At 41.5% G+C, this 27,830-nt stretch overlaps 1 protein-coding gene across 1 annotated transcript in view; it reads right to left on the bottom strand.

Moving 5' to 3' along the window:
- The window catches only part of ca4a (carbonic anhydrase 4a), a 39,774-nt gene extending 12,901 nt beyond the window's left edge, over positions 1 to 26,873 (bottom strand). Inside the window, exons 1-6 of the mRNA XM_043718573.2 lie at positions 26,728 to 26,873; positions 12,995 to 13,030; positions 10,528 to 10,701; positions 8,241 to 8,386; positions 3,558 to 3,650; positions 1,296 to 1,362 (exon numbers count right to left, since the gene is read on the bottom strand). Of these exons, the coding sequence (XP_043574508.2) occupies positions 1,296 to 1,362; positions 3,558 to 3,650; positions 8,241 to 8,386; positions 10,528 to 10,701; positions 12,995 to 13,030; positions 26,728 to 26,788 (577 nt within the window). The 5' untranslated portion in view covers positions 26,789 to 26,873. The remainder of the gene's footprint in view (positions 1 to 1,295; positions 1,363 to 3,557; positions 3,651 to 8,240; positions 8,387 to 10,527; positions 10,702 to 12,994; positions 13,031 to 26,727) is intronic.
- Positions 26,874 to 27,830: the final 957 nt, after the last annotated feature.

The raw sequence follows: 27,830 nt of genomic DNA, 5'->3' as shown, positions 1-27,830 counted from the left end.
GTACATGGAGGTTGGTGGGGTGGTAGGTGAGGACCAGTGGGGTTCTGTCCTGGTGGCGGTTGGAGGGGTGGAGCTCAAGGGCGGAGGAGCGGGAAGTGGAGGAGTTGCGGTGGAGGGCATCGTCGACCACGTCTGGGGGAAATTGCGGTCCTTGAAGAAGGAGGCCATCTGGGTTGTACGGTTTTGGAACTGGTCCTCCTGGGAGCAGATGCAGCGGAGACGAAGGAATTGGGAATATGGGATGGCGTTTTGAGGCCATGCTGAGGCTGTACAGGACAGTGATTGGGCCACATTTGGAATATTGCGCTCAATTCTGGTCTCCTTACTATCAGAAGGATGTTGTGAAACCTGAAATGGTTCAGAAATGATTAACAAGGATGTTGCCAGGGTTGGAAGATTTGAGTTATAGGGAGAGGCTGAATAGGCTGGGGCAATCAGTTCATCAGCTCTTTGTTACGTTTGTGAGTCCATGCACACAGGGCAGTATCTTAACCGTAAGAAGCAAAAGGAAAGGTGGAGCTCCCTCTAGACTGTCCAAAGAGGATCTCCTTTGGTAAGCTCATCCAATAAATGATCAAAGCTGCACTGGAAGCTCCAAGGCAGGTTATTTGGAAACAAGGACCAACCAACAATAGGATGGCAGTCCAATTAGCACTCACTTAAATGGCTGCTGTCAGCAAAATGCAGTACTGGATCTAACCACCACTGAAGGTATTTTAGGTAACTAAAGGTAGTCCCCACCTTTGGTACAGCAGCAAAATTGGTGCCATTTTCACAGAATTCCAGCCAGATAGATCGGAGAGGAAAGATTAGATTAGATTACTTTACAGTGTGGAAACAGGCCCTTCAGCCCAACAAGTCCACACCAACCCGCCGAAGCGCAACCCACCCATACCCCTAACCTAACACTACGGACAATTTAGCATGGCCAATTCACCTGGCCTGCACATCTTTGGACTGTGGGAGGAAACCGGAGCACCCGGAGGAAACCCACGCAGACACGGGGAGAATGTGCAAACTCCACACAGTCAGTTGCCTGAGGCGGGAAATGAACCCGGGTCTCTGGCGCTGTGAGGCAGCAGTGCTAACCACTGTGCCACCGTGCCGCCCACTGTGCCACCGTGCCACCCACAAGAATATCAAGAATGAGAGTCAACAAGTGAATGAAAAATCAGAGCCAGAAATAATTTGGGGTTGCTAAAATCAAAGCAAAAAACAAGAGGTAATTGGAGGGATTGTGAAATAGAAATAGAGAGAGAAATAGCTGAAATGTTTATGCTGGTTTTAGTACTTACCAGATGTTGAAACAGATTTCAGTGCTTGGATGATGACATTAATTCCTTCATTATTTTCATTTGATTCCTGTCGGACAACAGAGAAAAAAAAACCTAAGCCATCATGAAAAGGAAAAAAAAATCTAAGGCACACTATTAAAAGAAGAGGTTGGTGTGGGATGTGCAGGGGAAGCAGTCCTGGAGTAGTGCCAGAAGATTGGAGGCTAGCAAATGTGGTTCCCTTGTTCAAGAAGGGGGGTAGGGATAACCCGAGTAACTACAGGCCGGTAAGTCTCACTTCTGTTGTGGGCAAAATCTTAGAGAGAATTGTAAGGGATAGGATTTATGAACATCTGGATAGGAATAATGTGATCAAGGATAGTCAGCATGGTTTTGTGAAGGGCAGGTCGTGCCTCACAAACCTTATTGAATTCTTTGAGAAGGTGACTAAGGAGGGGAAAGCAGTAGATGTGGGGTATATGGATTTTAGTAAGGCGTTTGATAAGGTTGCCCATGGTAGACTACTGCAAAAAATACGGAGGTATGGCATTGAGGGTGAGTTGGAGGTTTGGATTAGGAGTTGGCTGGCTGGAAGAAGACAGAGGGTAGTAGTTGATGGCAAAGGTTCATCTTGGAGTGCTGTCACTAGCGGTGTTCCGCAAGGATCTGTTTTGGGACCATTGCTGTTTGTCATTTTTATAAATGACCTGGAAGAGGGGTTAGAAGGTTGGGTGAGCAAGTTTGCGGATGATACGAAAGTCGGAGGAGTTGTAGACAGTGAGGAAGGATGTGGCAGGTTACAGCGGGATATAGATAAGCTGCAGAACTGGGCAGAAAGGTGGCAAATGGAGTTCAATGTAGCCAAGTGTGAGGTGATTCACTTTGGTAAGAGTAACAAAAAGATGGGGTACTGGGCTAACGGTCGGATACTTGGTAGTGTGGATGAGCAGAGGGATCTTGGTGTCCATGTACACAGATCTTTGAAAGTTGCCACCCAGGTAAATAGTGCGGTGAAGAAGGCATATGGCGTACTGGCTTTTATTGGTAGAGAATTGAGTTCCGGAGTACTGAGGTCATGTTGCAGTTGTATAAGACTCTGGTGTGGCCGCATCTGGAGTATTGTGTGCAGTTTTGGTCGCCATACTATAGGAAGGATGTGGAGGCACTGGGACAGGTGCAGAGGAGGTTTACCAGGATGTTGCCTGGTATGGTAGAAAGATCATATGAGGAAAGGCTGAGGCACTTGGGGTTGTTTTCATTGGAGAAAAGAAGGTTTAGGGGTGACTTGATAGAGGTGTACAAGATGATTAGGGGTTTAGATAGGGTCGACAGTGAGAATCTTTTTCCACGTATGGAGTCAGCTACTACAAGGGGGCATAGCTTTAAATTAAGGGGGGGTAGGTATAGGACAGATGTTAGGGTAGGTTCTTTACTCAGCGAGTCGTGAGTTCATGGAATGCCCTGCCAGTAGCAGTGGTGGACTCTCCCTTATTATGGGCATTTAAGCGGGCATTGGATAGGCATATGGAGGATAGTGGGCTAGTGTAGGTTAGGTGGGCTTGGATCGACGTAACATCGAGGGCCGAAGGGCCTGTACTGCGCTGTATTCTTCTATGTTCTATGTTACTGCTGGTCCACAAGTGAGTCTCTTGAAGATACATGCTTTCACCCCACGTACCTTTACATCAGCCTGACGCCTGAAATATCCATCCACTCACTGATAAAGCAGATGCTGCCAGCCTCATTAAATACTATATCACTAATCCAGCTGACAGATCAGGTTGGTTACCCTCCCTCTACTAAACCTAGAAGTGGATGAGTAGCAAATGGGTTCCTGATGCATGCAGAATTTGACCTGATTTAGCCAATCACCCTGCCACTCACCAATATTAATATTTCTCTCAAAGTGAGTAGGAAATTGGGCCCTTGATGTCTAGGCATAAACATGAAGAATGACCACTTGAGAAAATATCAATGAAAGGCTAGTGCCCTTTCGAACACCTCATTTTGTGTTCCATTGGCTTCAGGAGCATGCATATACCAACATCTCCATTATCATTTCAACTGTTGGCTAGGCTATCATAAAAACATTACATTTAATAAATAATATATGCATTACCAATAACTTGGCTTCCATTCTGTTTTCTTTGAATCTATTACCAAACATTGTATGTCGTTCCACAGTACTGCTGCAGTGAAAATGTTTCAGCTGTGATACTTTGTCAGAACTTGCTGATGTAACCCTAAACAATGCCAGTGTAACTACTGAGAAACAATACTCGCCTCAAATAGAAATCCCAGCACAGCCACACCATCAGAATGTTTGAGAGCATTTTCCAAGTTACCATATTTTTCATTATAGTGGACAATATGCATCTGCAGGTGACAGATTCAGGATAGTTACAAGTAAATCATTTGAACGTTGCATAGTAATTACATTATTATATTATTCTTGAAAAGTTTGCACCAGAATTATAGGGCAGAATCTACCAGCCTCTGAATGACACTGACATTGCAGAGTCAGTTGGGAAACTATCATGAGATTGGAAAAATGAGATTCTCGACTTTGAGAAACAAGGAGTCCAATTCTGCAACCACGTTTGGAACAGCGAGACAGGAAACTCACTAGTGAGTGGTGAGAGGCCTATTTGTATCTATTTGCACACATTTAGTGTCTAATCTCACCTCATTAATCTACTTTCTATTTCTCCTACACACTAGAAACAGTTGCCTGCATGAAAGTCAGTGTGGGTATCAATTAATTCTAGCTCAATGCTTGCTCTTCTCCCAACATCTCAAGGCAAACATGATGGGCAGTTCACTGCCTGCACCCTCCATCCACAGACGCTGGTGTTGGAGATGTTCCAGCCTTAAATACCTTCATCTCCAAACCACTGGCATTGAGCAGCACATCAGTAACTATAATTGTAGTGCTACTGTGAGGACACTTTAGATAGAGGGACAAATCTCCAAAACCATGCATTGGACTGCAGCACAACGTTCCACACTTGCAATCTTAGTGCTCAATCACTTTGTGCTTTGGAGGCTCTCAGCATCTCTGCATTTCAGCCGAAGCCTAATGTCTCATAGCACTTGTGTCTTGCCTTGCCCTCAGCACAGTCACAGAGCTAGACAGCATATTATGGTGGCCAGCGGTGACCAGTCAAGAGGGTGGATATATTGTTGTACAGCACTGTTCAATGTCAATCTCACACCTGCAACATGTTCCAGCAGCATAGGTAGCAAACACACTGCATGTGCTTCAAGCGAGGTCTAAGGGAAACAGCCTTCAGGATATCAACAGATAGCAGTCTGGATTAGTCAGCAGAGGATCGGGGGTCAGTGTCACTACAGTGTGGTTATAGCAACGTAAGAACATAATAGAAGTAGAGGTAACCATTCATCCTCTTAAGCCTGTGCTGCCATTCACAACATCATTGCTCCACATAGCCGTCAACTCCTCAATATTACAAAGATGTACTTATCTCATCTTTAAATACTTTCAGTGATCACAAACTTCCCCAATTCTTCAGAGTTGAGATTTCCTTTGCATCTCAGTTTCAAATCAGTATCTATTTATTCTACTAATGTGCCCCCTAGCTCAAGATTCCTGAATTTGTTCAGTCATTCTGGATAAGCCAACCCCCTCATCCCAGGTACCAGCTTAGCGAAACTCTTTTGACCTACCTCCAATATCAACATATCCTTTCTTAAATATGAGGATTAAAACAGTAATTGAGTTCATTGAGTTAGGCTAGGTTGGCCTCAACAACAGCCCATAAAGCAGTAACAATACTTCTCTATTTTTAACCTCTAATCCTCGAGCAATAAAGGCCAAAATTGCATTTTCTTCTTAATTACTTGCTACACCTGAATGCTAACTTCATGTACAAGAACACCCAAATCCCTCTGTGCTGCAATTTGTTGGAATCTCTCTCCATTTAAACAATCGTTGATTTTTTGATTCTTCCTACCAAAGTGAATGTCCTCATGCTTTGCTACACAAACTCTTTCTGCTAAGCTTTTGCTCAATTACTGAGCCTACCTAAATCCCCCGATAGATTCCTTATGTCTTCATCACAACATGCTCTCCCACCTATTTTGGATCATCAGTAAATTTGAAAACATTACATTCTGCCCTTTCCTCAAGTCATTAGCATAGGTAGTGAATAATTAAGATCCCAGGACTGATCCTTGTGGCAATCTGCTATGTTTTTCTGATCTGAAAAAGATCCTGTAATACTGACTTTCTTGTCTTTTGTATTATCCGATCCTTAATCCATGCTAATATATTACCCCCAAAACTGTGAGTTTCTATTTCATGCTGTAACCTTTTATGTGAAACCTTGTTGATTGCCTTGTAGAAATCTAAATACACTGCATCTACTGGTTCCCTTTATCAATCCTGCTTGCTATGTCCTCAAATCTGCCAAAAATAATTTCACTTTTACAGAACTATGTTGACTTTTATTTGATTATATTAAGCTTTTCAAAAATGTCCTGCTTTTTTCCATGCACTCTAGCATTTTCCCAATGATAGCTCTTTGGTTAATTGGTCTATAATTCCTTGCTTTCTGTGTCCCTTTCTTCTTGAGCAGGCTCCATCTTATCGGCAGTTTTCTTTCCACTGGAATTCTCCAAAAATCCAGTAAGTTCAACTAATGCCTCCACTATTTGCAGCCTCTTCCTTGGATGCAAGCCATTAAGTCCTCGTGGCTTGTTTGCCTTCAGTCCTATTAGTTTACCCAATAATTTGTCCTTTGTGATTGAGACTGTTGCAAGACCCTCCTCCCATTCGCATCCTCTCTGATATCTTTGAAATGTTGTTAGTGTACTCCACTGTGAAGACTGATGTAGAATATCAGTTTAAATTATTGGTATTACATTTCCTCATTCTCCATTATCGAATCCCCAGTGTGTCCTCTAAGAGTCCTACACTCACTTTAGCTACTTTCTTCCTTTTTATGTACCTATAGAAGCTCTTGCTGCTTGCTCTTATATTTCTTGATAATTTCCTTTCAAAATCAAAATTCTCCTTTCTTTATTAGTTTTTTAATGATCCACTCTTGGTTCCTAAAATGATTTTCAATCCTCTGACGTACCACTACATTTTATCACTTTATATGTCTTAATTTCTGATTAGATTCCCTCCTTGATCACCACTGTTAACCACAGGAGATTCATTTTTCTCACTGAGTCCTTCTTTTGACCAGAATAACCTTTTACTGAGTATTACAAAATATGTGCTTAAATGTTTGCACTGGTCAATAACCGACCTCTCCCTCTGTCCCCAACAGAAACTCTCACAGACATGGGGAGAATGTGCAAACTCCACACAGACAGTCACCCATGGCCTGGATCGGACCCAAGAGCCTGGTGCTGTGAGGCAGCAGTGCTAACCATTGAGTCACTGTGCTGACCAATCACACATTGGTTAAATGGACTTTAAAAATGAGAGGCCTGAAGGAGCAAGTGGCAAGCTACGATGCCAGGTAACCACCCAAATATCATGTTGGACATTGGGGCCAACTTGCTTCTCTGGGGAGCTACATAGAAAACAGAAGAGACTCATAAAGATCAGTGTCATAGAGTCATTACACATGGAAACAGATCCTTCAGTCCAACCATGTTTCCAGATTAAATTAGTCCCACCTGCCTGCACTTGGCTCATATCCCTCCAAACATTTCTTATTCATGTACTTAGCTTTTAAACATTGCAACTGTACCTGCGTCCACCACTTCCTCAGGAAGTTGATTCCACACATGAACCACTCTGTAAAAATGTTGCCCCTTTTGTCTTTTTAAAAAATCTTTAGACTCATAGAGATGTATAGAATGGAAACAGATCAATCGGTCCAACTCATACATGCCGACCAGATATCCTAACCTAATCTAGTCCCACTTGCCAACACGTGGCCCTTATCCCTCCAAACTCTTTCTATTCATATACCCATCCAGGTGCCTTTTAAATAATACAATTGTACCAGCCTCCACCACTTCCTCTGGCAGCTCATTCCATACACGCACATCCTCTGCGTGAAAAAGTTGCCCCTTAGGTCCCTTTTACATCTTTCCCCTCTCACCCTAAACCTATGCTCTCTAGTTCTGGACTCCCTCATCCCAGGGAAAAGACTGTCTATTTATCCTATTCATGACCCACAATTTTATAAACCTCTATAAGGTCACCACACAGTCTCTGCCATTCCAGGGAAAATAGTTCCAGCCTATTCAGCCTCTCCCTGTAGCTCAAATCCTCCAACCCTGGCAACATCCTTGTAAATCTTTTCTGAACCCTTTCAAATTTCACAACATTTTCTGCTAGGAAGGAGACCAGAATTGTACGCAATATTCCAAAAGTGTCCTAGTGAAGTGTCCTAGCCAATATCCTGTACAACCGCAACATGACCTCCCAACTCCTATATTCAACGCTCTAACCTATAACAGAAAGCATAGTCCTCTCACCTTAAAAATGTGCCCCCTAGTCTTGAAATCCCCTCAGGAAAAGACACCTTATCTATGCCCCTCATGATTGTATGAACATCTATAAGGCCAACCCTCAACTTCCTCTGCTCCAGTGAAAAATATCCCAGCCTCTCCCCATAACTCAAATCTTCCATTCCAACCAACATGCTGGTATATCTTTTCTGAACCCTATATTAGCTATTAATGAAACAAAAATACATGGAAATAAGGAAATCACTGCTCATTAATGAGATTCAGAATTCATCTTTTAAACTTTTCAGAAATTTGTTTCTCTATGTTAAGAATCAGATTTTTCCATTCCACCAGCGGCAAATCAATTCACGTTAAACACCATTAACAAAGTTCAAAGAAGGAATGGAAAACAAAAGCAATAGAGATCAATTAACTTTAAAATTAAAAAAGCTACATTGCAGTGCTAACCTGGATCCTGATCTGTTTTTATTTCCTGGATATTCACTTAAATTGAAGGTTTACATGTCTTACCTCCATGGGATACTGTTCCCCATCTATTGTATGCTCTGACCCAGGATCAGTCTCTGTTCCCCAATGATAATGGAACTGTGCTGCTTTGTATGTATACGGAAGGTTTCCACCTTTGATGGTAATGTCTTTGTTTAATGTCACAGTAACTATACATAAGAAGCAATAACGGCAAAATTAATGGAAAGTCAACCAAAATTATAATTGACAACTGAACACTAGTCTTTGCTAAAATTCTTCAACTTCCCCAACACCTTTCACCCTGATCTCAAATTGACCTGGACCACCTCGGACACCTACTTCCCCTTCCTCGACCTCTCCACTTCCACCTCCGGCGACCGACTAATCACACACATCTACTTCAAGCCCACCAACTCCCACAGCTACCTAGACGAACCTCCTCCCGCCCTATCTCCTGTAAAAACATCATCCCTTATTCCCAATTCCTTCGCCTCTGCCACATCTGTTCCCAGGATGACCAATTCCACCTTAGAAAATCCCAGATGGCCTCCTTCTTCCAAGATTGCAAGTTCCCCTCCCACGTGGTCGATGATGCCCTCCAGCGCATCTCCTCCACTTCCCGCACCACCGCCCTTGAACCCTACCCCTCCCAACGCAACAAGGACAGAACTCCCATGGTCCTCACCTTCCACCCCATCAACCTCCGCATTCATCACATCATCCTCTGCCACCTACAAATGGACCCCACCACCAGAGATATATTTCCATCCCACCCCTAACAGCGTACCGGAGAGACCATTCGCTCCACAACTCTTTCGTCAGGTTCACGCCCCCCCACCAGCCCACACCTCACTCCCAGCACCTTCCCCTGCCACCGCAGGAAGTGCAAAACCTGCGCCCACACCACTCCCCTCACCTCCATCCAAGGCCCTAAGGGATCCTTCCACATCCGACAGAAATTTAGCTGTACCTCCACCAATGTCATCTCTGCATCCATTGCACCCGATGTGCTCTCCTCTACATCAGGCTAATAGAAGGCCTACTTGCGGATCATTTCAGAGAACATCTCTGGAACACCCACACCCACCAACACCACTGCCCTGTGGCTGAACAATTCAAGTCCCCTTCCTACTCTGACAAGGACATGAAGGTCCTGGGCCTCCTCCATCGCCAAACCATTACCACCCAAAGCCTGGAGAAAGAACGGCCTCATATTCCCTGCAACCACACGGGATAAATGTAGATTTTAACATTTTCCTCATTTCCCCTCCACCTGTATTATCTCAGTCCCAACTCGACACCACCCTCCTCACCTGTCCATCAGCTTTCCCATTTATCTGCTCCACCCCCCTCTCCAACCTATCACCTCCTCCCTCACCTTCACCTACCTATTGCATTCTCAGCTGTCTTTGCCCTACCCCACTCCCTCCCATTTATCTCTCAGCCCCCCAGCCCACAAGCCTCATTCCTGATGAAAGACTTATGCCTGAAACGTCAATTCTCCTACTCCTCAGATGCTGCCTGGCCTGGTGTGCCTTTCCAGCATCTGCAGTCCTCACTTTCTCCTACTGTGTTTCATGTGTGTTGTTTACAGGAATAGGAGTCTGAAAGAGTTAAGCACCACCCAATATGATGACATCACAATCTCTGGCAGGGGAGCAGTTTTCAACTTCAAAAGAGTAAGACCTAATATCAATATCACCTTCATTGTCACGAAGCCTATGTCTATCACACTAGAGTAATTTAGAGCTAGTGTGGCATTCTATTTAAAGCAACAGTTTCTTCTTGTTAGACTGTTAAGTGTTTATCCTCTGCCACACTTGACGAAGCAGGCCCTCTAGATCTTTTCCAGTAAAGGATATTGGCAGAAAATCTATCCAATAGATCTTACAACATAGTGAACTTTGGGCTCATAAGCTTTGACATTTTGCTTTATACACTCAATTCCATCATTAATATAAATCAAAAACAGCAGAAGTCATAATAACAATCTGTAGGGATATCACTGTATACTTTCCTCCAGTCTGATAAAGAACTGTTTTGCATCTACAGTCTACTTTCTCTCCCTTCACCTATTTCATTTTAACTTTCATCATACAAGCTTCATTTTTGCTCTTTTAAGTAGTAGTTTATCAGAACACCTTTTTAAAGTACCTAAGCACATCAGTCATACTACCTTCATTCCCCATTGTCATTTGTTCGAAGAACCAATTAGTTAGCCTCAATCTATTATTAACAAATCATCCTCATTCATGATTAGTCCCTGCAGTAGTACCTTATCCTCCACTGTAGCAAACAACAGATGCTGGAATGAATGTGCAGAACTTACCTGTGTGACCATTGTTTGTGATGGGCCAGTTAACCTTCGTGTCAACATGATCATAGCCATGAAAAATAAAGGGAGTCAAGTTTTCATTAAATTTAGCTTTCTTGGTTACAATGTTGATGGGAGACTGACTTTTCAGCCCACAAGTTGCATAATCATTCTTCCAGGTGGCGGGTCCTAAAAGGATGTTACAAATCAGTTAGCCTTGCACAAGGTGTAACAGTGGTTAATGTTAGTATTACTCAGACATATATTCTATTATCACTACATAAGGAAGTTGCAAATTCAAATCCAACTCCAAGATTCAATTACCAAATCTAAGTTGACTCCTCAGCAAAGTAAAGAACATGGAGCCAGACGTGTTGTCTTTTGACAAGATATTAAACTTTCTGGAAATTCAAAGATCAAAGCATGGAATCTAGATGAAAAATTATCAACCCATCTGAAACAGATTTTTTTGGTCATTTATCTCATTGCTAGAAGAACTTTGTAGAACTTTGTTCTATACAAACTGGCTCCAGAATTTCCTGAGAAGACAAGTGATTGGACTCCATAACAGTAATTAAATTACTGAAGAGCAGTCTTGGGTATTTAGTACTACTTATTCATTCAAGAAAGTTAGAGAATGGGTTTGCAAGAATAATTGTGAAGGAGGAGTTAGTTAAGAATTGAAAACAAACATTGAGGATTCAAGAAGAGGAAGAAATTGGAACTCAATCATTTGGAACTAGAAATGGAACAGGCAATTGTACAAATGTGAGGGGGCAAAATTCTTTTTACATTTTGATTATTCAAAATCAAATCATTGAACACCCATTAGCTACAGCTTAGAAGATTAAATTCCCAACTAAGATACATGTTAACATTAGCAAAATAGACAAATATGTACAAAAATGTATAACAATCAATGACAGTGGTATCACAGAAGCTTTAACATGACTATGCTAGAGGTAGAATTTTAAATTTTGTTCATTACTGCCTACAGATGACATGATCTTGAATATTACCTTGAAATCCATTAGCCTGGAAATAACTTGATATATAACCAGTGCATTTTCAGTGAATTCTGAAATCATTCAAATGAGCAACTAGTCTGAGTGTTAACGTCACTCACGCACAATGAAAGGATATTCCTACATGCGCTTTTAGAAGGACCCAAGACTAGGAACCACCTTGGACACTAGGCAGAGTAGAGAAGATCGAAAACTGAGTTGATTTTAATTTGGCTAATGCAAATAACTGGTAGAAAGAGAAGTTTGATTGTAGCACAAATTAGTTCTACACTGACATTGCTCACAATAATTTCCAGGCTGCCAACACATACCAGAAAACTAGAAAAAATATTGAAGAAAATAAATGATTACAACGGGGCGGCACAGTGGCTCAGTGGTTAGCACTGCTGCCTCACAGCACCAGGTGCCCAGGTTTGATTCCATCCTTGGGCGACTGTCTGTGTGGAGTTTGCACATTCTCCCCATGTCTGTGTGGGTTTCCTCCGGGTGCTCCGGTTTCCTCCCACAATCCAAAGATGTGCAGGTCAGGTGAATTGGCTATGCTAATTTGTCAGAGGGAAATGAGTCTGGATAGGTTATTCTTCAGAGGGTCAGTGTGGACTGGTTGGGCCGAAGGGCCTGTTTCCACACTGTAAGGAATCTAATCTACACTGCAAGTTCAGCCAAACTGAGAAGCCAAGTTGAGTTTGAATTGAACATTCTTATTGTACATCCCAATGATGATAACTTGCTTACAAAGTGTGATTGTTTGTCTTGTAACTTCACAAGATACTTGAATATTAGTAAGATATTTTTATATTTTCTCCTGACTCTGTCATCCATTCAATGAATCACCTACCCTATGTCCCTCAGCTTTACTTGTTCTCCAATTATGTGCCTGGTGAAGCATTCCAGGATGTTTTCCAAATTTGAAGGCACTATATAAATGTAATACATTGTTGCTGTAAACAGCTGAAAGGTAGCCTAGAGCTGAAATGCTAATCTGGGTAAACTTTGATTGCATTATTGTTAACAGAATCTTGTGACAACACCAAATATACATGAGCCGGAGTTACACAGTGTAAACTTGGAAGAGAAGAAGTGAATCTCAACTTTTGTAGAACTAGTCAAACTTTCTAAACTAAAACCAACATTGATGTGCATATCATAACCTTTCATAAAAGTTTCTTCAATTAATGAAATCAAGATTTTGTTTTCATATTCATGAATTTTTGCTTAATTCAAATCAAACAATAGTACCTGACTAAGGGAGTTTTCTAATGTAAACTGGCATCATATAAAATACAGTTCAAACCCTGACATCCCTTTGCCTTGAAGGTGTTATTATCAATTTCCTTATGCTATTTGTCTCTTTGTTTTTGAAGCAAAAAAATCTAAACATTTCTGGGCAATGTGTTACTGTATATTTTATAACACCCTTAGGCAGGCTACCACCAATAGTTACTTTAAATCCTTACCACAGCTGACGTTCTGAATGTCGTAGCACCACTGACCTGGACAAAAGCAAAACAAAGTTGATTTGTTTCTTAAAAAACCTTAATTAGTTTTGAAAGATTCTACAGCTAATAAACCCAAGACCACAAGCACCCATTCGAAACTTCCACATCTTTACAACAATTTTCATATAAAGTAATTTCAGGAACATTTCCATTTAATTAAAAACAAACACACAGAACCTTGTCCATTTATGCTTATTCTTCCATATTTTAAAGAACAGAAGTGTTGTGGTTATTCATTCATTTTATGAGATTTAAGTTTTATCATTATTTCCCCTAATTAACTTGTTCAGAGATGTTATTACACACCACGGGAGTAAGTGGGACTTGAACTCAGGTCTACCTGGTCTAGGAGTACAGATGCTAACAGAATGGCACAAGAGGGTCCCTCACATGTTAGATGCATAATTTCTATATAAAAATACTAACAAAAAAAGCATGAAAGGTTGTATTTACACTCATGGTGTAAAGGGCCAAATGGCCTACCCCTGCATCACTTTGTATGTTTTCTTTGTTGATATAAAGCAGTTTTTTGTTTGAACTAATATTTAGAATTAAGTTCAGAGTTCAGGCTAATTTAACTCTTGGCTGATGCAGCATGAGACTCTTTTCAAAGTTTCACTTCTTTTTTGTCAGTAATCAATTCAGGGTTTAGAGAAATAAAATATCTATATAAAGTAGTGGGAACTTGCTCCACGAATTAGCTATTCAAGACCTCTACTTAAAAATCCACATGCCAGAGGGATTATTTTATCACCTGTAACAAAATCTCTCACCATTTTTAAAACCCCTACGAGGTGCCCTCTGATTTTTTTTCTTTTCTAAAAGATAACAGTTCAAGTTTTTCAAAGCTCTCCTCATCACTTAAGTTACTCATCCTTGATATCAGCTTCATAAATCTTTTTGATGCCCTCTCAAATGTATTCCATCTTTTCTAAAACTTCTGTACCCATTTTATTTCATAATGGGTAAGCCAGAATTTTTCAAAAAATACCAAGGATGGCTTTCACCCAGAATTCTTTTCACTCGCTCGGAGACAATGGACATGTTGCTCCTGCAGATTTCAAAGGCATCTCAAGTGGATACCGTCATCAGTCAAAGCAGGAAAGGATGGTTGCTGCTGAGGCAAGGCACACTCAAGAGGAAACCTTATTTCTTTTTGAGAGAGAGGCTAAAATGTAGGTTCCTGCAATCAGACTCTCACAGAGTCTTCCCCCATGTAACTGCAGCAAAATGCTGGCAAAACACCTAAACAGCCTTAAGCATTCAAATTGGCTGCAAATTTGCATGTCAGTCTGCCTCATGAAAACCTCCCTGGCAGCAGGATGCATCCTGAAGTGGCTTCAGCCCCCAGCCCCCTCCTCCACTGCCACCATCACAAAGAGTCAGCAAAGCTGTGGAAAAGTCCGCCCGAGCTATCAGCAGCATGCTAGCAATGTACTGTTTGCCAAATTCCAGACAGTTCCTTTGTTAACTTTCCAGCAAGTAAAGATTGAACCCAGAGAGGTTGGATCTCCCTGTGTTACTTTTATGAGCCATTCCTATCACTGATCAGTTATAACCAGCAGAATTGTCAACTTGTGTTGTTGCAAGATTTACAAGTAATTGTTCAAAGCTTCCCAATTTTAAATGAGGAAATGGTAAATAACAGTATTCAAAAGATTTATTTCAATCTGAGCCAAAATACAAATGACCCAGCTCTGATTAGCTAGCACTTTTCTAAAAATGTTACGGTCAGGTAATTGTGGGTGTGTCACACATTATACCACACACAACTAGATTGGGTGAAGAATTCTGGATCAGAAGTTTACATTATTTGTAAATTACTACTTTAATCCGGTAACTCTTGCTTTCCTTTTTCTTATGGCCTTTTAGTCCTACCAAGCTCTTCTACTTTTATTGCTTGCTCTTTCAGTTTTTGCGAGTCCATACTCTGCCTACATAGCCATTATATAATTGTTAATTTGACTTACACTGTATTAAAGGAACATTCTTCCAGATGTCTGCAAAGCAGGCTTGCTCAATATTTCTTGACGAACAGAAAAAAAGCTGGATGGTAATGAAAAATGACCAGGCAGCTTTTATTACACAATATCTAGAATAAGCTGCACCAACAAAATAAAGACAGAAAATATAGAAATAAAACAGCTATAATAAAAAAAACTGGCTTGTTGAGTTTGGCCAAGTTCCCTTATAAACTGGGTCAAGTGTGGTTCCCGCACATGAATACAAACATGGCATTAATTTATAATTTGAAAGTTCAGTTTCTCAAAAGAGGTACTGAATAATGCAAATCAGAAAGAGAATCTCACTCTCCCAGCTTGAAATCGCATCCCTCTGAGGTTTCATACAACTGAGCCTTTCAGCTAACGTGCAGTAATTGAATTCCACAGCACTCTTCAAGAAATCCTCAATTGTCCACACCAACAAAAAAAATCCTGTTTTCCTTTTCAAAGGTATGATCAAAATATGAGATAGTGCATCATGTACATCCCAATCAATAACATACTCAGATGGAAAAAAACTTGATTAAAGTTGCACACACGGATACAAATATGTACACATTCACGCACAATGTTGTCTGGCAGTGGTTCTGATAGCTGCAACAAAGAATTGAAAATGATTCTAAATCAAAGTACTCAAGTGTCTAAACAATTTCTTCCTTATTGTAAAACACAGATCAGCTTTACATAAGAACAATACTTTTTTTGTATGAACTATTTATAACCAAGGACTATCATAGATATGAAAGATAATCTGGCAAACAGTATCAGTTATTAAGGCTATCACACTTTCCATGTTCTGGCTAACTTTCACATTATGTTTGGATTTTAGCTGAACACATACATGTGTTGCCTAATTGTTTCAATTTAACTCTAACTCATGCTTTACTATTCATCACTGATCAAAGTAAAGGTGGACAAAAATAGAACTTATGTAGGATTGGCATAGAACATCAAAACTACTTAAACAATTCTCTAATTTATTGTCTGTGCTACAGAGAAAAAAGGACATTTTGAAAGGTCAATCAATCAAGGAACTAATTGTTTTCTTCATTTATTCATGGGATGTTCTTTACATCACCATTTATTCACCAGACCACCATTTATTGCATCAAGTGGGCTCAGGAGTCACAAGTAGATGAGACAAAGACATTAGTGAACTGTGTGGGTTTTTAGAACAATTGACAGCAATTACACAGTCACCATTAGGCTACTATTCCAAATTTATTTTATTGAATTCAAATTTCACCATCTGCTATGGCAGGATTCAAACACACATCACCAGAACATTAGCTTGAGGTTCTGTATTATCTGGATTAGGGGTGCTGGAAGAGCACAGCAGTTCAGGCAGCATCCAAGGAGCAGCGAAATCGACGTTTCGGGCAAAAGCCCTTCATCAGGAATAAAGGCAGACAGCCTGAAGGGTGAAGAGATAAGCTAGAGGGGGGTGGGGGTGGGGAGAAAGTAGCATAGAGTACAATGGGTGAGTGGGGGAGGGGATGAAGGTGATGTGATAGGTCAGGGAGGAGAGGGTGGAGTGGATAGGTGGAAAAGGAGATAGGCAGGTAGGACAAGTCCGGACAAGTCATGGGGACAGTGCTGAGCTGGAAGTTTGGAACTAGGGTGAGGTGGGGGGGGGAAATGAGGAAACTGTTGAAGTCCACATTGATGCCCTGGGGTTGAAGTGTTCCGAGGCGGAAGATGAGGCGTTCTTCCTCCAGGCGTCTGGTGGTGAGGGAGCGGCGGTGAAGGAGGCCCAGGACCTCCATGTCCTCAGCAGAGTGGGAGGGGGAGTTGAAATGTTGGGCCACGGGGCGGTGTGGTTGATTGGTGTGGGTGTCCCGAAGATGTTCCCTAAAGCGCTCTGCTAGGAGGCGCCCAGTCTCCCCAATGTAGAGGAGACCACATCAGGAGCAATGGATACAATAAATGATATTAGTGGATGTGCAGGTAAAACTTTGATGGATGTGGAAGGCTCCTTTAGGGCCTTGGATAGAGGTGAGGGAGGAGGTGTGGGCGCAGGTTTTACAGTTCCTGCGGTGGCAGGGGGTGGTGCCAGGATGGGAGGGTGAGCTACCTCGTTCTGTATTATCAGCCCACTGCCAACACACTGGAAACCACCCCCACCCCCCTCCCCTCACATAGCAATGATTGGAGAGATCTCTCCAATAGATAGTGGAGTGTATAATCAGAATCATGCTATAATCAAATTAGAGTTTAATTATTGCTCATTGTAGTTATTCAGACAGCTGCTTACTTTCAGTTTTTAACTGCTTATCTTTCCTGTATGTCTTTTTAGGATTTATCTCCATGAAGAAAGATAGTACTTCAGTAGCTCATTCGAGTGATTATTCTTGTGCACAGACAGCACAGATGCAAACACTGAGGACACAGTCCCTATATATATTTGGCATAAGTTATGTCCATCCTTTTGCCCTCCTGAAATCTGAAATTGTCCCTGAAGATATTATCATCTTTTTCTTATATTTGATTTGATTTGATTTATTAGGTTTATAAAATCATGAGGGGCATGGATAGGGTCTTTTTCCCTGGGGTGGGGGAGTCCAGAACTAGAAGATATAGGTTTAGGGTGAGAGGGGAATAATTTAAAGGGATCTAAGGGGCAACTTCTTCACGCAGAGGCTGGTGTGTTTATGGAATGAGCTGCCAGAGGTAGTGGTGGAGACTAGTAGAATTACAATATTTAAAAGGCATCTAGAAGGGTGTATGAATAGGAAGGGTTTAGAGGAATATGGGCCAAGTGCTAGCAAATGGGATGAGATTAATTTAAAATATCTGGTCGGCATGGACGAGTTGCACTGAAGAGTCTGTTTCCATGCTGTACATCTCTATGACTCTATGTACCAAGATATAGTGAAGGTTTTCTGTGCTAACCAGACATATCATACCTTACTCTAGTACACCAGGGTAAAACAACAGAATGCAGAACATAGTGCCATAGCTACAGGGAAGGTGCAGAAAAAGATAATTTCTTCAAGCTGGAAGCTTTTAAAGTCTAGCCCTATTCTGCATGCACCAATATCTACAATAACAATACCTTAATTTATGGTGTACTTTTAAATTAATGAAATGTCCCAAGGTGTTTCACAAGTGCATTATAAAACAAAATGACTTGGTCAAAGAAGTAGGTTTTAAGAAATGACTTAGAGGAGGAATACAAACTGAAGAGGCCATGAGATTTAGAGGGATTTTTTTTTTGTTCATTGGATGTAGGTATCGCTGGTATTTATTGCCCATCCTTAGTTGCTTTTGAGAAGCCGGCAATAAGCAGCCTTCCTAAACCACCGCAGTGCATTTAGTGCAAGTAAACACACAATGCCATTAGGAAGGAATCATCAGAATTTCACCCAATGACAGTGAAGGAATGGCAATATATTTCCAAGTCAGGATTGTGTGCGGCTTGGAGAGGAATAGCAGGTGGTAGTGGTGTTCCAATGTAACTGCTGTTCGTCTCTTTCTAGTGATCCTAGGTTTGGAAGATGCTGTCTGAGGAGCTTTGCTGTATTTCTGCAATGCATCTAATTAGCATTGGTGATAGAGGGGGGTACGTGTGTGGACATAGAATCAATCAAGCAGTCTGATTTGTCCTGGATGGTGTCAAGCTTCTTGAGTATTATTGGAGATAAGTTGGGAGTTTTCCAACCTATTAATGACTTATGGTTTGTAGATAATGGACAGTCTTTGGGGAGGCAGAAGGAGGAGTTAGTCATCTCTGACCTCATAGCCATGCTCTCATAGCCATTTAAGTTATAATTCAGTTCAGTTTCTGGTCAATGGTAACTCTAAGGATGCTGATACTGAGGGTGTGGGGGGAATTCCGCAATGCTAATGCCATTGAATGTGAGGCTGTGATACTTAAATCCTCTCTTGCTCGAGGGGGTCATTGTCTGACAGTCGTGTAGCTCGAACAGCACTTGCTATTTGTCAACCCAAACCTGGATATTGTCCAGGCCTTGCTGGTGTACTTGAGGAGTCACAAACAGTGCTGAATTTTACGTAATCAACAAACATTCCCACTTTGATGGATGGATGGTCATTGATGAAACAGCTGAAGATGTTAAAGCTTAGGACACCTCCTGAGGGCATTAGTGAAATAGATGGGCATTCATGTTAATAGACAATCATCATCATTAGACATTTAATTTCAGATCTTTACAGATTTAAAATGTCAGCAGCTGCCATCGTGGGATTTGAACTCCAGACCATCACCTGGATCTCTGGATTACGAAACAAAAACCACAATTGCTGGAAGAAACTCAGCAGGGCCAGCAGCATCTGTGGAGAGAAAGTAGAGTTAATCTTTCAAGTCCAGTGACCCTCCCTCACAACTTCAGAGATGTGCAGGGACGAGGTCATAAAAACAAGAATGAAGAGGAGACTGTACTCACCTGGGAGCCTGGGTAAGTCAGTGAGCACACGGGTGATGAGTGAACAGGATTTTATATGAGGACACAGGTAAAATATTGGATGACCTCAATTTGATAAGAGGTTAGAATATGGGAGGGGAATGTCAGAGGTCAGCCAGGATCATGTCAGAGTAGTTTAGACTAGAGGCAATGTAGGCACACTAAAAAGGCTCGGAATAGGATGGGGTGAAGTCAGAAAACATCACACATGCTTTTTTTTTAGCTGAAGAAATTGAACAGCAGTTAGGATCTGAAATCCTCAGTGATTTTCCCTCTCCCTTACTCACTCCTCAGACCAATGGTATTGCCCATCTTAGTCTCTTTCTGGGTCCAGGATACCATTTCAATATGTTCCTTGATGTTCCTCCTTTACATAATGTAATTATTACTTTATCCACTGCTGCTTCATTTTACATTGGGTTCTGTATCTTCAAGATGCACCCATAGACATTCTGCCAATTTTCAGTTGCTGTCAGCAAAATATTAACCTTTTCTGAAATATGATACCCTTCCTTTCCTTTACTAACCTTCCTAAAAGAAAGAAAGCCTGAAGGTGTGTTGGCCAATCACAACCATCCCCTCCCAATACCCTACTTTTCTTTACCAAAGCAAAACACTACAAATACTAGAGATCTGAAATAAAAGCAGAAAATGCTGAAGAAATGCACCAGGTCTGGCAGTATCTGTGGAGAAAGAAACTGAGTTGATGTTAACTCTTAACAATATGACTGTTCTTGTGACTGAAGAAGACTCTCCTCAGTTCCAAAGAATTGCCAAACTGGATTTAAAATGTTAACTCTTTTTCTCTCCACGGAGGCTACCACACATTTCCTTCAGGTGGATCCTTTCTGATAATTGGTCCACAGATTAAATCAATATTTTCAGTCAACTGGTCAGGCAGATTAGCAGCAACATTAAATAGCCATGAGCAAGCAATGTGAAGTCACTTGTGCTGGTAGGGCTCCTGGTGTTTACTGATTGTCACATTTAGTGAGCTACAGGAAATTGAAACAATAATGCAGAATGCCCTGCTGTAATGTCTGTGTGCCTTTGTATTTTCAAAGTAAATGTTCAGTTCTTTGACAAGCTAGCAGCAAAGTCTTGTCAAAACTAAATGCAGCCTAAATCATAAGGATGGTTGTATTCAAAGTGTGCAACCCTGGAAGAACCTACCTTTGATTTGCACCAGCTAAATTTGATGTCAGCTTTAGCATTTTTATTGATGGTAGGTTATCGAAAGTGCTATAAACGGGAAATTTATCTTTGGTCTTCCCAGAACAGACACCCTCCCCCCTAGGCTCATTGTGATGGAATTTGACATTGAACAATTGACCTTTGTCTACATTCCCTGAAATTCCAATTTATGCTTTTGCTTAAAACTTATTTTGCAAAAGTCCTGTCCCTTGTCCTGTCCAATGCATGGCTAAAGATTCACAATGCGTCTCATTTCTTGTATAACAGAGCTGTTCTGTGGTTTATACTGTTTATTCTGCCCAAACTGCAGGAAATGTTTGCCAATCCTAAAATAACTGTGCATTCAGAATTGCTCAAAAGTCACATTCATTCTAATTTGAGATGTCAGCTTTGGCTCAATGGCATCACTGTTGGTTCTGAGTCAAAAGGTTATGGGTTTATTCCAGAGACTCAAACACTGATTGAGGCTGACACTTCAGTGTAATACTGATGGGTTTGCGTATTTCAGATCAGACATTAAACTGAGGCCACATCTGTCCTGCAACATCACTGTAAAAGAATCCATTATGTTACTTTGCACAGAATTTGAAGAGCAGAGGAGCTTACTCCAGTGACCTGGACAATATTTATCTTTCAAACAACATCAGTAAAAAAAAAGATGATTGACTCATTTTCTCAATGATGTTTGAGAGATCTTATTGCTCAAATTGGCTGTCAACGTTTCCATCATTATAACTATGACTAGACTTCAAATGTCTTTAACTGCGATACAGGGCTTTGGAATGTCCAGAAAGCATTAAAAATTCTAGTTGTTCTTTTTTCCTTTTTTTAAACAAGATTTCTCTTGAAATTATTCCTGGAGAGGGTGCATATAATATCATATAGTTTATACTACCACAGTGCTGAAGTTTAAATAATATGGCCTGAAACTCAGACAGTTAGTTAGTTATCAGAACCTACAAGAACTCGGAGAAATAATGTAGGAACTTAACAGAAAGATTCTTTTACTCTGGCCAGACCCCAGCATCAAATAGCCACTGCAAATGTCAGAGTGACCTGTAACATTAAAATTAACATTTAGACAAGAGAAAGAGGGAGGGGGCACTTTTTAACAGTTCATAAATAGATAAGAAAAATGTCTTTGCAAATATTTATAAGAATGAAAACTCACGACAACCTATAAACCAAGTAAATCTGCAAAAATAATTCAGAAACACTATCTAAAAATGATTCCCATAATTCAGATATATTCAATAAAGAAAGACTCCCAGAGAAATTGATGGTAAAAATTAGATCAATTAAACAGAATAAGACTTGCATAGAATTTGAAGCTCAAAAACAAACAGTTCAGCCTAAAACTTCTATACCACAGGGTGTCCATCCTATGCACTTCCTCCCAGCGTGGCAATAAAATTTCAGTTGCTTTAAGCCCCTCATTTATTTTCCACCTTCCCGTTAAATGTATTTATGCTATTTGCTGCAACCATGATATGGTATCAAGTTTCAAATTCCCACCACTGACTTAGTAAAAAGCTCTTTTTCTTGAATTACTTATTATGTTTATTCGTTTGCACACAATGGCCCCTTGTACTCCTGTACAAGGGAAAAGATCTTTTCTATGTCTACCCTATCAAATCGCTCCAGAGTTTTATAAACTTCTGAATCAAAGCTCAAGATTGAGGAAACAGGACAAACTGATCTCACAATTTTTTAAAAAGGCAGAAAGCAAATGGAAAAAACAGGAAAGAGAGTCTACAGATTCCGATAAAAAGTAGCCATTACCAGGTATAAAAGAATGGATTACAGATGAGAGATTAGCAGCGATTACCAAAGGAGGAACACTGAAGTTTCAAGAAATTGTAAAGAAAATACAATTAGCCAGATCTAGAGAGAAATGGTTAATGAGATGTGTGAGGAAGTATTGGAGCTGGAAATAAATTACAAAATGAGAATTATGTGCCACAAGGTGACAATCTTCGACAGAAAGAAAGGGTTGACAACAGATAGCACAACAGATAAAGATGATATTTTATTGTTTAGAAGGGGCACAGGAGCAAAAATATGGATGGAATATTCAATGATTTAATTGTAGAATAATCTAAATTGAGAGAATCCTGAAGACAGAGAGGCAAATTAAAAGACTGAACATTATGTTATCAGAGATATATAATGGTATGGAAACTGATGAGCTTGAGAAAAGATCTAGGCATATGTAAAGTAACCTAGAACACTTAAAACCCCTTGGAGAGACAGAATAGCATATGAAATGTGACCAAATGAGATAGTCATTCTTCAGTAAGATGGCCGAGATACCTTAAGCAACGAATTGTAATCATTTTAATTTAAGCTTAATGAGTCATCTTTTAAAGTGATCTTGAACATTATAATTGAAAGAAAGAGTAATGTATGTGAAGCAGAAATTGGTGGAATAGGCTGAACTTAAACCTAGAAATAGGAACAACAGTAGCAATATTTAACCCAAGAACAAACTTTGATAAATATCTAGGAGTAAACAAAAACATTTACATGTGCTTCGTTGATTATGAAAGTGTTTGATGCTGTTTATCACTAAAAAGTTAATAGATGTGTTTCTGAAACCTAATATTGATACTGCAAAGATGTAAGATTTTTCCTTGGCATATATTGGGACCACATACTGAGTATCAAGCTAGAAGGTGGACAATCTAACATGTTTCAAGTGAAGTGAGCAGTACAACATAGCTGTGTGTTGTCACTCAAAGTCTTAAATCTGGACACAACAAACATTCAGAGCAACAAAAATATTTCCAGGGGTTAAAATTAGAGAAAAGAATGTGACAAGCTTGCAATATACTAATATTCAGTGCTTGTGGAATCAGAAGTTGCCTTGAAAGATATCCTAGGCCAAATGAAATGTAGAAATTAAGAATGTGGACTGAGCATGAATACCAAAAAGATTAAAAGCAACAGAGTTAGAAGGAATAGATTAGAAGTAACTAAAGCACCCACTGGAACAAGAAGGTACTTTTGTCTGTTTGGGATAAGTAACAACAGAAGGTGGCAAATGGAATGCCAAAATTAGGATTGGATGAAGATGAAGGACGTGTTAACAACAAGAAATTTCAAGGTTGTAACGAAAAGAAAAACGTTAACTACTTTCCAGTAAGCCTCAGCAACCTGGCAATAATTGAAGATCTGCAGAAGAAAGAGGACTTTGAAATATGGATATTAAGACAATTAATTAAAATTCTGTAAGTAAAACAAAGATATACTTGAAATTACAAGAGATAAAAAAGAACCATAAAGAGTGACAGCCAGAAAGCATCAGTACTTCAGCTATTGAATCAGGGCTGAAGAGTTACAGAGATCTCTTCTAGATGGCAGAGTGGAAGGCAGCAGAGAGAAAGGTCAACCAGAGTGTAATTTGATGGTATGTGTCACAAAGCAGTTGCAGACCATCCACAGTGAATGGGAGAGTGGTGCAGGACAGAGGAGTATGGCATCATGACAGCACAATCCTCTTGGTATAATAGTTCCAAGCAGCAACAGCAGAACTCAGGCCTGTTCAACCTTTATTGACAGTTTTACAATTAGGAGAAAGTGAGGACTGCAGATGCTGGAGATCAGAGCTGAAAAATGTGTTGCTGGAAAAGCGCAGCAGGTCAGGCAGCATCAAAGGAGCAGGAGAATCGATGTTTTGGGCATAAGCCCTTCTTCAGGAATGCCTGAAGAAGGACTTATGCCCAAAACATTGATTCTCCTGCTCCTTTGATGCTGCCTGACCTGCTGCGCTTTTCCAGCAACACATTTTTCAGTTTTACAATTGGAACTGGTGCCATCCTTCAAAAGCATTGTTGAACTTTCTGCAGCACTTCTACAGTAATATGTTTTTACATATAATATGGAGACCAGACTGCATACAGGACCCAGCTTTCATTTTTATATATTTTATATATATTTCATTTTATAGCACCTTGTTATACTTCAAAATATTTCACGTATAATTAGAGACTCCATGTATCTGAAATATGTGTAGCTTATTTCATTGAGTGCATTAGTGCTAACAGATTCCTTGAAACTCAGTGATGCTGAGTGTCAACCATATAACTTTGTCATGGAAATGAAGGTGAACTGCTCTGATCAGTGTTACACAACTTCTCCAGGTTGGTTCCAGTTCACTGACTGCAATCACTCCATCAGACATGAAGGTGTTCCAACAGTACTAAAGCCCAAAACAAAGTTGGTACAGTCCCACTGCCTCATTATAGGGAAAAACAACTGATGGTGGGTTCATCAGGGGGTCACCATGCCTCAGGTGAGGAGAAAGGTTGAGAAGTCCTGGACAATAATCTCAGCCTGGATAGGAACTGAACACGCGCTAAACTCTTCATCGCAAGCCAACCATTCAGCCAACTGAGCTAACCTACTCCCAAGAGAACAAAACAGTATAACAAATGTTGTTTCGACTCTAATGATATCCTGGCGAGCTGCAGATGAGTTAACAAAGATTAAGAACCGTGCAACTTCATTGTTGAGTAGGTTTGGTTCCAGGTTTCGCTTAACCCTGCATCCTGATATAGAGATAGAAGACTAAATCAATCCTAGGAAAGTCACAGCCTTGGGTTACTGTGGTCAGTGTCAGAACAAAGCCACTAGGCAGCGGGAAATGGGCTGATGGAACTTCTGTTCACCGACATGGATCCCGAGGCATATCCCTTCACACACGTTTGGCTGCTGAAGTGGAGCAGCAAGTGGGAATCTCTGCTGTAAACACGAGAAGTTCTGTCTGCATAGGCCCGCTGCAGAGTCAGGCAACACCGAGCGCGGTGCCAGCAGAACCTGGGTAAGGGAGAGAAGGCAGGAGGCGCTATAGAGTCCAGACTGCAACAGCCCCTGAAGTCCTGGTAGCTCCAGTGCACCGAGCGAGTTACTATCCTGTGTGCAGTTATAGCCACCATCAGAGCAGATATCTAACACAGTCGCTGTACAGTTTCTTAAAGTGACAAGAAAACTCAACATTTAAAAAATCAGAATCAAAAACAAAAATCATTGGAAAAGCTCAGCAGCCCAGTTCTGAAGAAAGGACCCGAATCGTTAACTCTGATTTCTCTCTACAGAGGCTGCCAGACCTGCTGAGCAATTTCTGTTTTGGTTTCTGCTTTCCAGCATCCTCAGCTCTTTCGGTTTTTTTTTAATCGGCTGGTTTAACATGAAGGAACTCGACCAACTGCTTTCTACATTGCCTGTTGGAGGTTACATTTAGGTTGTTCACACACACACACACAATGGAACTTAATGGTTAAATGCATTACAACTCTTTTGTTAATTCGGTACAAATGCGCAAAATTGTTTAGATAGAAATGTTGCATAAGCGCCTGCTGAAGTTATAGGGAGATTGAGCTGTTTGTTGGGGACGGGGGATGAGGACCCGACCATATGAGCTTGACCAGTCGTCTCGCTGTACATCAATATTAAAAACAAACACTGGATGGACAGATCTCAGAGAGAGACTGAACTCGGTGCCAATCCGCAGCTCCGAGCATTCGCAACGATGACCCATGGCCAGGCAGAGTTATCCCAGAATGAAATGACCGCTCACTGAAACAGAGCACCTCATGTCTAACGGCGGGAAAGTGAGCGGCTCTGAGCTTCAGGATTTCAGTCATCGATTCCCTTTGGTGATTCTCGGCGATCTCCACACGTACATTAAACCAATGAATGTAAAGTCCCGGAGATAAAAAGAGAAGTTCAAACAGAGAGCGTGATGGGGCCGAGGTGGGGGAGGGAACTAGCGCTGGTATTCCAGCCCCAGTGAAGGGGTCAGGAGCTGAGCACATTGAGCTGCTCTGCTCTCACTCCGGTTCAGTCCCTGCAGTGCACCTCCCCTGCCCACGCTACTGCAGCACTTCCAGCTTCACCCGAAAATGCTCAGCGCCAGGGCTCCCTGGGTCCCCAACAAAGGTGGCTCCATCTCTCTCCTCTCGCACACACACATACACACACACAAAATGGGACATTTTGTTTTACAACAAAAAAACACTACGATGGAAACTGTCTCCAACAGAAACATCACCCCGGACTGGAGACTTACCTGCTCCCAATCTGAGGAAGGGCAAACAAAAGCTCAGGACCAACAAGACAAGGGAGTACATTCTCTCGCCCCTTTCCCCTTCTCTGCAAGTTCCTCCTGTGCCAAAAGTGAGGGATGCAGTGGATTTGCAGGAACTGAGCGCTGGCTGTCGCCTGGGGCTTTTTAATGACTGGCCCGGACAGTCAGAGCTGCCACAGGATGCCGAGCTCCTCCCCCTGGATCCACCTCTCAGCAGATTCCCTCCGAATGGAGCCGGCAACGAGGCTCAATGCGGGAGGGGTGAGTGCTCTCAGTTCCGGGTACTGGGGCTACACTGAAGGCATTTCACATTCAGCTCCCCCCCCCCCCCTCCCCGCTGGATGGTCCCTTCCTCAGTTGACAGGATTGTGACCCCCCCCCCTCCCCCCCCACCCCCGCTGGATGGTCCCTTCCTCAGTTGCCAGGATTGTGAGTGAGCTCCGGTAGGGGATTGCAAAGGGCACCTGTTTAAACTAGAGAGTGGGTGTGAGATACAAATTGCATTGGCTTCCACATGGCATTACTCTTTCACAATGAAGAGAGGTCATTAAAAGTTATCTTGAACTGTGAAAATACGTGCAAATCCAAAAGCCATGATCTCAGTGTTTGCTTACAATCCCTGCAGAGGGAGAGGGGCTCGAGGGGTATCAGCTGGAAAAAGGAACTGCGCCCGGTTGGGAAGACTAACTGTCCATTCTTTGCTGTTTATTCCATTCCCGTCGGACTCTGACTTCGAGACCATAATTGTTGGGTTTCTATATTTTGGGATTTTCCCTTGAAATTTCAGCGAAAAATCTGTCTGATCCAATCAATCGACACAAGTTGAACTTACTCACATGTTTCACTTGGAACAATGAAATAAAATTTAAGACTCAGAATTTAAAAAAAACTGTTCAAGCACACTTCCAGCCCAGGATGGAACATGCATGCAGACCTACTGAGCCCAGGGACATTGCACCTCGAGACGTTTTTTGGAAGCAACTTGTTCCGAAATGTTCGACACTCCTTGAAGCAGGTGGGACGTGGACCCTAGCCCTCCTGGTTTAGAGGTAGGGACACTAACACTACAGCCCTTGCCAAGCCTT

This window comes from Chiloscyllium plagiosum, unplaced genomic scaffold (assembly GCF_037043375.1).
Source record: "Chiloscyllium plagiosum isolate Xiang-an unplaced genomic scaffold, Cpla_swu_hap1 HiC_scaffold_31, whole genome shotgun sequence".
NCBI lineage: Eukaryota > Metazoa > Chordata > Chondrichthyes > Orectolobiformes > Hemiscylliidae > Chiloscyllium > Chiloscyllium plagiosum.
The sequence above is the reverse complement of the archived record's forward strand: the minus strand, read 5'-3'. Positions and strand labels throughout refer to the sequence as shown.